The sequence below is a fragment of the Mesocricetus auratus genome, unplaced genomic scaffold, assembly GCF_017639785.1.
Source record: "Mesocricetus auratus isolate SY011 unplaced genomic scaffold, BCM_Maur_2.0 Super-Scaffold_100006, whole genome shotgun sequence".
Classification (NCBI taxonomy): domain Eukaryota; kingdom Metazoa; phylum Chordata; class Mammalia; order Rodentia; family Cricetidae; genus Mesocricetus; species Mesocricetus auratus.
Genome location: NW_024429190.1, coordinates 96,591,708 through 96,604,002, shown reverse-complemented (window position 1 = coordinate 96,604,002; position 12,295 = coordinate 96,591,708). Strand labels below are relative to the sequence as shown.

Here is a 12,295-nt window from a genome sequence, read left to right as displayed (position 1 = left end):
GTACTCTCTGAGCTTGGGTCTTCCTCAGACATTGAAATAGTAGGAGAAGCAATTTGAAATGTGTTCTTTGGTTTCAATTACTTTTGAGAAAGACAGTATTTAAAGTACCGGGTGACTTTCTGATCTTCGGGAAGGAGGGAGACCATCACAGCTGTAACCTCAGATTTTTGAAAAGACTTCCCAACACTTCACTTCCTTGCCTAACCCGGCTTTGCCTTCAGTGGTGTGTGGTGTTTGTGTGCTTGCCAAAGTCACCCTGGCTTCAGGCTGGCTCTTTGGCTGATGCAACAGTTCCATGGACTTCTATGGTCCTGTCTGTGTTAGACACCGAGCCTGGGGTGAAGAGAGAGATGAGGAAGACCCAGGTCTTCCTTCCTGCATGGTTACCTAATTTTACATATTATTTAGCATTACTCACTTTGAAGGAGGCATACATTTCAACTTGGGGAGCTGAGAGGGTCTCAGAGGGAAGAGTGGTCTGAATTGGGTCCTCATTGAGACGTGGGGCTCTGACAGCTTCAAAGAAATGTGTAGGTGGAGAGTTGTATGCCATCCATCCCCATCCGTGTGTGTGATCTCTGGAGAAGGGCAAAGATCTCCTTTTCCTGATCCCTGAATTCCTGATTTGTTGGTGGAGGTAGCTGAGGGAAGACTAGCAATGAAAACCAGGGAGATCTATTTGCTCCAGACTGCTTAATCCAAGTTAAGATGCATGAACTTATTTTGTGTACATCGATAAACTCTCAAGAAGGCTTTTTGTTTGCTTGTAATTTGATTGATTGATACTTCTGAGGTTATTAATTTCTTGGCAACTTTTCAATAAACTTGTGTTGCTGTATTAGTCATGGAAGGTTAGAGGCAGGCTACATTATGCATGTGACCTTAAGAGAGAACATTCTAGCACAGTGCATTAGTGGGCAGATTCAAGGGGACCGTACAGGACGCTGTTGTGGAAGTTCTGAGAAGGGTTGATGGGGAACATGAGGAGACACAGAGAAGATGAACCAAGGTGTTTAGCGGAAGCGTCGAGGCCACAGCCAGTGGGAGATGTAGGCCACTGTTGACAGAGGAAGATGTGGTGTGAGGAACGAGACGGGAGCCCAGGATTTTCTGGGAACATTACCAGGAACTTGCAAGAGGAGACTGCGAAATGAGTGGGTGCAGAAGGGGTCTATAGTGTCTGGAATCCTAGACCTTAGAGGGCTTCGGGTCCAGTCCCCTTTTGGAGACCTGCATTGTGGGTAGCCCAGGGAAGACAAAGAGGAAGAGGGTCGCTGTTTGTTGACGACTTTGGCACAAGCTTTACCACACAGTGACACAGATAGACCCAGATGTTGTTTAAAGCAACAAGTGGCCCTTAAGCGGCAGCATGAGGTTGTGGTTAGCAGTGAGAGGTGTGGGACCTGCATCTCCCCTCGTCTCTGGTGGTCCCTGGTGTCTGCTGATACCTCTTTCCTTTCTTTGATAACTACTGCGTTGCAGGCCCCATTTCCAGGATGGGCAACGCCCTCCTTCATTTGTCATCAAAAAGTGCTTCATTTTGGAACTTTCTGGCATTGTTTCTTCTGTCTCGAATGATGGTTTCTCTGAGTGGCTCCTGGAGCTACCACCTCCTCACTGCTGCTTTCTCACAGGGGACTTGCCTCTTCCCACCCCCAAAATCTGCTTCAGCCCAACGTGAATTTTCCTCAGGGCTTGTTAGTATGGAAAATTATCTATTCCTTTGTTTATTTGTTGTAGTCTTGTTTTCAACCCCCCCCCCCCCCCGAGTGAAAGCCATGACAGCAGGAACACTATAGGCACATTCAGTTTTATTTCCCAGAACCTGAGGGAGATCTCACACAGAGAAGTCTCTCAGTGGCTGTCTGAGGAAGGAGGGCGTGGGCAAGCATGGGCAGGAGGATTCACTCTGTTAGGCTGGGGATTGGAAAGACTTCTGATGACCAGGGTCCTTGAGAGCCCAAGAGAGGGCAGCAAATCTGGAGGATACACGGAGGGAGGCCTGGCCTAGGCTTGTCATGTCATATCATTCATAGGATGCACTTGTCCATGCTTTCAGCCTGCTTCTGCTGAGGATGGGTCTCATTCCTTGTCCCTGTGGAGTGTTGGCACCTTTCTCCTGTTTATCTTCCTGAGTAGATTCCTGGTTGGCCTGATGTGATCATAGATGTTTCTGTTCCTGGGGTCAGCAGTGGGTCTGGTTGGGGGAGTCTGTTTTCAGGACAGGCTGCATGGCAGCGTTTTCCTTTCCTTTTTCTTCCCTCTTGGGGGAATTCTACCTTTCTGAGAAGTGGCAGAATGGACAGCAGGCTTCACTGCAGAGTGGAGTGGGGTGGCATTGCAGACTCCCTTGGGAGGAGAAAATGATTTTGGTTGGACGGGCAGCTTTCTTGGAGAGCAGGTAGGAAGATGGTGAAGCCAGCTTGTGCTCTGACTGGCACTCTGCTCCAGCCCTCCCCTAGTGCAGCTGAAAAAGAGGCCCTAGCTGACCTTTTCAGCCAAGTGGGAGCCGCCGTTGTAGCTAGGGACACCGTCTCTTGGGAAAAGCGCCTTCAGCAGCATCATTAATACCAGGAGTGAAGAGCCTGCAGCTGCTAAGAAACTTAAACTCTCCCTGATGGCTCAGTCTTGTTGGGGGATGCCCAAACAGAAGGCAGAAATGCAGTATCAAGGGCATGCGAGGGTTCTGCGGCTTTTCTTCTCCACATGCTGTTTCCTGCGTCTGTGGGCCCTGACACCGGCGTCAAGTATCTTCTGCTCCGTAAGGACATGAACTAGTGCCTTAGAGTGAGAAGGGGCCTCGGGAAAGGGACTGGAGGGGCCTTCTCTCCCAGGCTGAGATCGCAGGCTGTGCTGGCATGATTCATGAGACCATTCGTGTCACACAGTGGCCCCACCAGACCTACATGGCCATGTGAGCTTCAATGAGATGCATGCCGTGTGCACACGCAGAAACACGCTGTGGATGTGGTCCCTAGCTGCCGCTTTTATCAGTTCTCTTAAAAGGTGCCGAGGGGAGCAGGAGACGGTAGCAGGGTCCCAGGGTCTTTGATGCTTGTCAGTTGTGATCTTCTCTGGGTCATAGGTGAGGTCATGGGACACTGAGGACTGTTGGAATCCTGGAAAAGCTGCCTGAGGACACACGGCCTAGCTTGAGTCTGGCAGCCATCCCCTGTGAACAGTACCACAGATGGTCTTTTTGAGGTTTGGGTCTTACTCTTTACATCTTCATGAAGAGTACCAGATAGAATCTATCCAATGACCTTGGCCTTTCAGTTAGTCCCTGCTGGTAATCAATCAGTCCATCCCCAAACTCAGTGGCTTGGAACAAGAACCATTTATTATTCTTTGATGAGTCTATAGTTCAATCTGATGGTTCTGCTTTGTCCTCACTTGTGTCTGGGTTCTGACTGTAGTGGTTGCTTGGGGGTCATCCTGATTCCTCTCTGTGTGTCCCAGAATCTTGTCAGTAGGCTACCCTGAGGGCATTAAATAGGAGTAGCCAAGCCCAAGGGCAGAAATTGAGACATACAACCACTCTTAACACTGTTTAAGTTTACTTCCGTCCTATAGGTCAAAGCTGGCTGTGTGGCCAGGGCCAGAAACAAAGAGAGAGGCTTTTTCAAAATGATGAGGAAATGGCATGGGGCTAGACAGACTATTCCCAGGGGCCCAACGGCAGCCATTTGCTCCACTTGGGGACACTGTGTATACTACATTGGCTGCTGGGTGCTGAGGCGTTCTCTGGGTTATGCTGGGCTGTGCTGTATTCAGGAGAGGGTTGACACCTGTACTGTTTCTGGTAGTTGACCATCTCTCCAGATTCCTGTATTTCTCCAGACTGCCCACTATACTCTCTATTAGGGTTAAGAAGTGGAAGTATACTTTCTAAGATTGCCTCCTTCCTTCCTTCCTTCCTTCCTTCCTTCCTTCCTTCCTTCCTTCCTTCCTTCCTTCCTTCCTTCCTCCCCTCCCTGCCTCTCTCCCTCCCTCCTTCCTTCCTTCCTTCCTTTCTCTTCCCCACTCCCTCCCTCCCTTTTATTCCTCTCTCCTACATTGCATCCCAACCACAGCCTCCTCTCCCTCCACTCCTCTCTATCCACCTCTATCTCCCCTTTCCTGAAGTTCAATGTCTCCTCTGTTGCCCTTCAAAATAAATAAACAACAACAACAACAGAAACAGGCCTCTCATCGATATCAATCAAATGTGGCACAACAAATTACAGCGAGACTAGGCACAAACTGTCGTATCAAGGCTGGACAAGGCAACCCAGTAGGAGGAAAAGGGTCCCAAGTACATGCAAAAGGGTCAGAGACAGCCAACTCCCACTCTTAAGAGTTCCATAAGAACACCAAGCTACACAACAATAATGCATGTGCAGAGGACCTAATTCAGACCCACACAGGGTCCACGATTGTCACTGCAGCCTCTGTGAGAACCCCTATGAGCCCTGCACAGTTGATTGTGTGGGCTATCTTATTGTGTGTCCTTGACCTCTCTGGCTTTTACAGTCTTTCCACCGGTCTTCTGCCCAGTTCCCCTGGCTCTGCCTAATGTTTGACTATGCGTTTCTGCATCTGCTCCCATCAGTTGCTAGATGATGCCTCTCTGATGATAATTGGACTAGGCACTTATCTATGAGTACAGCAGAATATCATTAGGATTTCTCTTGACACAAATTCATCTAGGTTTATCCACTCTTCCACAACTGACAGGATTGCAATACTTTTTCTGACTGAATAGTATTCCATTATATTTATACCCTGCATTTTCTCTATCCATCCATCCACCCATCCATCCATCCATCCATTCATCCATCCATCCATAAACTGATGGATACTTAGGTTCATTTCATATCTTAGGTATTGTGAATAGTGCTGCAAAACCAAATGCTTAAACAGGCAATTGCCAAGGCCATTGATTGATCTCCACAAACTGATGGTAAGTCCTATTGCTGAAGATAACACCTATACAACTCATTGAACATGGAAAAGTTGAGCTGGTGTCTGTCTAGAGCCTTCACCACTACTGACTAGTGTTCATGGTACTGGATGGTACTTTACATGCAACCAAATGAGAAACAGACACAAACCCAACTATAAACCCTTTGATTTATAATGGTGATCTGCTTGCAAGATATGATGGTGAGATAATGGCACAATGCTTGCGGAACTAACCAGTCAATATTTAATTGTATTTAAGGCTCACTCCATAAGATGGAACCTACCCCTCAACACTGCTTGGGTGGCCCAGAACTTGACACTAGATAGGCCAAGGACCTAGATAAAAGCTAAATAGTACTGTTCAGCAAAAGGATCATAGGCAGCAACAAAATGGCTCCTAATAACATTCTGCTATACTCATACTGAACTCTTGTTCAGCCATCATCAGAGATGCTTTCTCCTGCAGTAGACGGGAATAAATAAAGAGACCCATAGCTGGACAAGGTACTAGGTGGGGTCCCAGCTGACACTTGTAAGTGAACAATTACTTTTTTTTCAATGGAATCTCATTGGGTGTATGAACCCACTCATAAGGCCAGGCTCCATTCCCAGCAGCAGTTGGCCAACACAAAATGAATTCAATGTTAGTTTTGGAGGGTTTTTTTCTTTGTCACATAATACTTCTCCTGGATATTTTGTATTTTTTTGACTTTTTATTTTCATTTTTTGTCTTTTGTTTATAAATTGTGATTTCTAATTTTGTGTTTTTATGGGATTCTTGTGTATTCCAATGTGCATATCCCTGCATCTATATGTGTTTCTTGTACTTCTTTCTTTGGCTCTTTGCTTTTCTGCTTGTTTGTTTGTATTGTCCTGTACATGTGTGTTTGTTTTTGTTTTATCTCATTTATTATTATTATTGATGCCTGTTTTCTGTTAGAGGAAGCAAGAAAGAATTTGAATTTGGGTGGGTGGAGAGGTGGGAAGGATCCGGGAAGAGTTGAGGGAGGGGCGGCCACAATCAGAATATTAAATAAAAAGGCTGATCTCGTAGAAGTCGAGAGTAGAGGAGTGGTAACTGGATGCTGGGAAGGTGATGGAAAAGTTGAGGAGACTGGTTATCAGGCACAACAGTGCTCTTGGGAGCATTAGGTTGTGTTGTCACAGTGGAGTGACTGTGGTTAACATCACTGTGTTAAATGCTGCCCAATAGTTGGACAAGACTATTTTGAAGGCCCTGATCTTAGAGAAATATGTATGAAGCCATCGATACACTAATTTAGCTGACTTGCTTATTGTAGAATGTGTACATGTATTAAAACATCTATTAAAACAATATGTCCAATTATCGTGTTAATGAAAACAGAATAAAAATAATAAAACAAAGTAAGAGTAATTAATTCTTGTTTCAGTTTCCTTTCTATTGCTGTGATAAAACCTTCTGATCAGAAGTCTGTGATGGCTCTAGCTTGTGTCAAGTTGACACACAAAACCAGCCAGTACAGGTAGATAATGGGAACATTCTAGGGTGGGCACAGATGACTTTCCTATGTGGACAATTTAGGCTACAAGTGGCAGAAATGAAACATGAAGTAGCAAAGGGAACTCTTGGGAAGCCCAAGGGACAGTGTCAGATACAGATGGATCTCAAGGCTTGAATATCGTCAGAATAGCTGTGTCACCACTGGCTTATACTTGCTTGCTTCTGTGTTGGTTCCATTCTGGATAGGTGTCCCTGTGGGGAAGTTGCATGGCTCCAGCAGAGTTCATTAGAGTGGTACTTAGCAAGCAAAACAGCACCTGGCCGCTCACATGGGTAGGTCAGGGGGAGTGTGCCATCTTTCTAGGTTCTAGGATCCACTCTGGTCTCCTACCTTCAGGTAGTTTGTTCAGTTAGCTTGTCTTGTATTTGTTCCTTCCTGGTGCTAGGGTAATTCTCAGTGAAGAACTTTGGCTATCTATTCATCTCCAAATCAGTTGGAATATGAGCTTCTGATTGGATTTGTAATGAGTCACCCCTTGGAAATAAAACAGGAGGAAGGAAGTTCTAGGAAGACAAAAATCAGATCCTTAATCAAGACAAGGCCTCTGGCATGAGATGTTGATATTCAGAAGGTTAGAGCGTGATCCAGAGTTAGAGTGGCCTATCCCAAGGCTGGTTAGCCCTTTCCAGGGTTGTCAGTAGTCTCATCTGTCTCTAGAGGGTCAAGAAGCCTCAGATGGGAAGTACAGAGGGATTTGGGGGAAACCGTCCCCAGCCCATGTAACCTGGAGGACAGAACTTCCAGAACTGAGACCCCACAGGAGAGGAGAAAAGGATTAGAAAGGGTGGATTTTGGTGTAGTAACTTTTGGATGGCAGACAGGATTCTCAGTGCTAGAAGACCACTGCCCTATACCCTGGGGCTGGATGCTGATGAAGGATGCTGGGTCTGAATTGCTGTCTTGCAGCCTACTCTGCATGAGTGAAGTAGACCGGAACTGTATTTCTGTTGGTGGCTGCCTGGGTTGGGAGTGTTGGGGTTGGTTGCCCTCCCAGATAGATCCCTCCCCACTTACAGATGATTCTTCCTCCTCTTCTCCCATGCTCAGATATTCGTGGCCTCCAAAGCTTTCTGGACCAGGCCTCAAGGCTGGGCCTCGACGTCTCTTTACAAAAGGTGGACAAGAATATCAGTCACGTGTTCACCAGTCTCTTCACCACCATGAAGACAGAGGAGCTGAACCGCTACCGGGACACACTGCGCCGTGCCATCCTACTGCTCAGCCCGCAAGGGGCCCACTCCTTCATCAACGAGGTAGGTCATGGGAGCTGAGGCCACTCATGCCTGATGTCCGGGGGCCACTGCATGGCTCAGGTATACAACAGAAACAGAAAGAGGGAACACATGCGTGCTCACTCCACAGCATCTGACCGTGCAGGGAGAGGCCTCAACATGACCTGGCTCCTCACTGGTCTCCAACAGATGATCCCTGTCCTACTCTGGCTCTGAAGAGGCTATGGGGCTGGTGGGAAGCCTGCTTATAATTTACTGCCTGAATTTCCAAGTTGAAACCCAGATGTTTTTCCTTTTAATTTTCTTTTCTTTGTTAGCAGGCATGCACCTTTAGGGATAAAGCAGATTTCTAGCTCTCTGGAGAAGTGGGAAGGTTTGACGTGGGATTTGTTGACATTTGGTGGAAGTGTCTGTTGCGTATCAAGTGATCCCTGGAGTGAGCGCCAAGTGTCTTTCTTTGACACTTGTCCTGATCAGTGTGTGCTCCTTTTAAAAACACCTCTATTAGGGATCATCAGGACTTCTGGAGAAATACAATTTTACAAAGAATCCATTGATTTGGGATCAGACCAGGAAACTGAACTAGCAGAGCTGATTGGGGCTGGCGCCAGTGGTTTCAGAGCAGAGAAGCCATAAATGGGTAGTTGCTGGTCACTCCGTGGGCCTGAGTTGGTTTGGGGAGAAGATGTGGCAAGGGGTGTGGCTGGGAATGCGTGAGGACCTGATGCATCATAGGAGCGTGGGGTAGTGGGTCCTCCCTGGGGTTTTCCTCATAACCCAAGCCACCTTGGCGGCCTGCTCAGAAGGTAAAATGAAAGAGAAAGGCAGAATTATACTAATTTCATCTGATGTACTGTGCTTGCTTATTCTCCTGTCCCTTCTAATTAATTATCATTCAAAATGCTACCTCATGCATCAGGAACCAGCACGAAGCCCACTGCTGGAGAGCGTAACATTGGGAACGCTTAATTTGGTGTAGTTGGCCAGCAGCCCTGACACTCTCAGCTAATCAGGCCCGGTCCGTGCTGGTGGTCGGCAAGGCTGTGCCATCCTGTGGGTTCTCAGCATCTTCACCAAACACTTTTCCCTGTGTGCAGTGATTCAGCCTCGGTAGAGCAGTGTTGACATGTCCAGCGTTTTTCCCAGAACGTTCCCAGTGGTATATTTGCAGAAGACTGCTCACAGGGCGACTTTTCTCTCTGCGTCCTGCCAGACTTGGATTCGTGTGCCTGGGGAGAGTCTCCACTGATGATTCTGTCACCAGCTTCCCAGCTTCTCACTTTGTGTTAATTCCTTGGCCTTCCTGTGTGTTTCCTTCCCTCTCTGCCATTGGTCTGCTGGGAAGCTTGGGAGAGGAAAGAAAATGGACCTTATAGTTAACAGATTCTGGTTCAGTCTCTGCTCCAATTCCTGTCTGTGAGACGTCGATCAATTTGCTTGATCTCTGTAGACTCAGTTTCTGCCCCTACTAAGATAGTGGTGAAGGGGGAGGCAGTGATGATACACATTTGAGGCCAAGCTTCTTAGCACCTGCCCCCTTTAGCTGTGTACACATATATTTTTCATCTACATAAATCTAGGCCTTTCTTGCTTCTAGGCCCCTGCAGGATTTACACACAACCACAACTGACCTAAATATGTTATTTCCAAGTGATTAATTATGCAAACTCCTGTGGTGCAGGGGGCACTTTGCTTGGCTTTAGCTGGTTGCCTTTTCTAATCCTTCAGACTGTGTTCACAAAATCTTTGTCCCTGGGTGTTGTGGGGGGTAGATATAACAGAGTGGCTCCTTCCTTTGTCAAGCAGGAGACCGAGTGTGAGGACAACCTCCGAATTTTATTAGAGGACATGCCACCTCTGCCTTTTCTTTCATCTCCTCCAAGGTCCCAGTTTCTGGCTTCCTGTCATCTTTCCTCATGCCCAGGATGGGCCTGTGGCCTTGTGTTCATTTCCTCGTCAGCATATGTTGTGGTTGTGATATTAATGGATGCTAAGTGATTTGTATAAAGTCATTGTTACTAAGAGACAGAATGGAGTTCCCGTGCAGTTTTGGCCTGTTGTAGATCCTTCTCCTCCATGGTTGGTGACTTCAGAGGTCTCAATGAGCTACACTTTCTGCCCATGGCCCTGTGCCAGCTTTGTAGAGGAAGATATGCTTCCAGGTTGTTTCCAGGCCTCACTCTAAGAGTCTTAGTGTGTCAATTAGGCACAGATGGGAACAGGATCTGGGGGCTGGAGGACACCTCTGTTCAGCTGTCTAGTCTTTCAAGTCCCCTAAAAGATGGGGAACTCCATCCTGCACAGTGGCCTTGTCATTGCCTGGGGACATTGCTTGGGCTCCTTAGGCAGACTGACCCACTTTCCTCTTTGTTAGGACAGGATGGATGCTTCTCTCGAGGGTCACCCCCTTTCTGAATTTTATGACGGCCTACACACTGTACAGAGAAGTGAGTGGCCTCTCGGCCCTCCATCATAGTGACAGGCCACTGCTGTGTTGACTGTAAGGGCACAGAGGAGCTGTAACCTGTGTAGGCTGTGTGGCCTTTCCCAGCTACAATGTCTCATTTCTCCATTCCAGAAAGCATGGCTGAATGGAAGTGGATGAAGAAAGTTAGCTCTGCTGGAAACTTCCATTTCCCTAAGTGTGAACCTGCTGGTGTGGTTGACACTTTCCCTGTCATTAGTAACAAGCCTTGCCCCACTATGACCTGCTAGGCTGTCAGTGAACCATGTCGGAAGCTGCTTACATGGTACCACTGGGTTTTGTCCATGATTCTGCATCAAGAGGGGCAGTGTTGCCCGGGGGCTACCAGTTTCCAAACTCTGGTCTTGGTGATTTGTGATAGGGTGGGTTGTAGGAGACTAAGGTCTTGGTGCCTGCCCGGGTCCCTGTGGGCTCATGGACCCACTGCTGTCCACAACTGCGTCTTGATTCCATATTCTCTCCATGATGTTAACACAGTGTCTTTGAAAGGTACTGAGAGGGCTAGGCTTATGGCTCAGTGTAGAACAGTTGGGTAGCATGTGCAAAGATCTGGGTTCCACCTAACCCCACAATAAAATATAAACAACAGCAAAGTTGATGAAAAGCACCTGTGGAGCAGCTTAGCTTGTAGGAGACTCATCGCCGCCTCCTCCCTCCTGCTGCTCCCTGGAGCAGCTGAGCTTAGAGGGATAGCATTCCAGTATTCTGGTCCCAGGCCTGTGATCAGCACACAGATGTCCTTGGGGCTTGCTAAACAATTTCTGCCTCCAGCAAGACATGCTGTGCACTGCTCTTGCCCTTGGAGGGAGAGAGGGTGACTCCTTCTAGTCAGTCACCTTACCTGGGGAGCAGGTTGGGCTAACCATCTTTCTAGTTAGGCTTTGGCATTGACTGGTGAATACCTTTAGTGGGCTGTGAGTTTGTCTGTGTTGTTATCTTCACTCAAACCTGTCAGCTGACTCACCAGATGGGTAGGTGGGCGTGGACATTTCTACCTTACTCCAGAGTCTTGAGAACTCAAGTAATGGAGTCAGACGCTGCTGAGAGGGACTAAGATTGGGGCTTGCTCTGGGGAGCTGGTCCTGCTCACCAAGAGCTTCTGGAGTGGTTTTCTCACACAGTTCAATCTGTCACATTTCCAAATTTAATGAGCCACAGCACCATGACTTGGTTCCTGCTTCCATGGGGCTTCTAACTTGGTCAGGGAAGATGGAGGTATGAACAGATCAAGTTATCCATAGTGGTGGAAGGATGGAGTTGTAACTTATGGCCAGGGAGCCATCTAGTCACAGTGCCCAGGAGGCTTCCTGGACTCAGCAATAGCAAGGCTAGGTCTAGAGATACCAACTGAATGGATACGGAGGGACACGTGGGGAATATCTTAGCAGCTGTGATGTGTGGGACCAGAAATAGCTGAAACTGGGGTTAAGCTGGTGGCAGAAGGGACTCCTGAGTCAGACCAGGGGATCTGAGCTTTAGGCAGGATTATTTGGGGGGTCACTTTCAAGTCTTAGAGGCCAATGGTCCACAGTTTGTGTCTTCCTGTTCTCATCAATCTCCAGGCCATGTTTGATTGTGTGTGTGTGTGTGTGTGTGTGTGTGTGTGTGTGTGTGTGTGTAGGGAGACCAGCTATCCACTGTTAGTTTATTTGTGAGTGTGTGTGTGTGTGTGTGTGCGTGTGCGTGTGTGTGTGTGTGTGTGTGTGTGTGTGTGTGTGTGTGTGTGTGTGTGTAGGGAGACCAGCTATCCACAGTTAGTTTGCTCACGACTGGATGTGTGTGTCCCATTTGTCACCATGTCTATCTGTCATCTACCGATCACCTGTGCGCCCAACAAGTACTGTCTGGTGTCTCCTATGGATCAAGAACTGTATCAAGTACCAGGACAAAAGAACCAACTTTCTCATCGAGTCCAACTGGGCCACATGCTGCAGGGCATCCTCAGAAGCTGGCAGAGGGTGTGCCCCAGGGCTCTCACCCACTGAGGCTCTGGCTGACTGTGTGAGCTCTCAGATTTGTCCTTACACCCTGCCATTGCTTGTGAGCCTCTCTTTCTAGCTTTTCATAGCCCCTCCTCTCTCCTTTACTTA

General features: G+C 47.7%; 1 protein-coding gene across 5 annotated transcripts in view; it reads left to right on the top strand.

Moving 5' to 3' along the window:
- Grid1 (glutamate ionotropic receptor delta type subunit 1) overlaps positions 1-12,295 on the top strand; it is a 703,193-nt gene that overhangs the window by 216,906 nt on the left and 473,992 nt on the right. For all 5 annotated transcript variants that reach the window (XM_040747685.1, XM_040747682.1, XM_040747684.1 and 2 more), the window contains one exon: positions 7,536-7,741. In XM_040747685.1, coding sequence (XP_040603619.1) covers positions 7,536-7,741 — 206 coding nt within the window. The remainder of the gene's footprint in view (positions 1-7,535; positions 7,742-12,295) is intronic.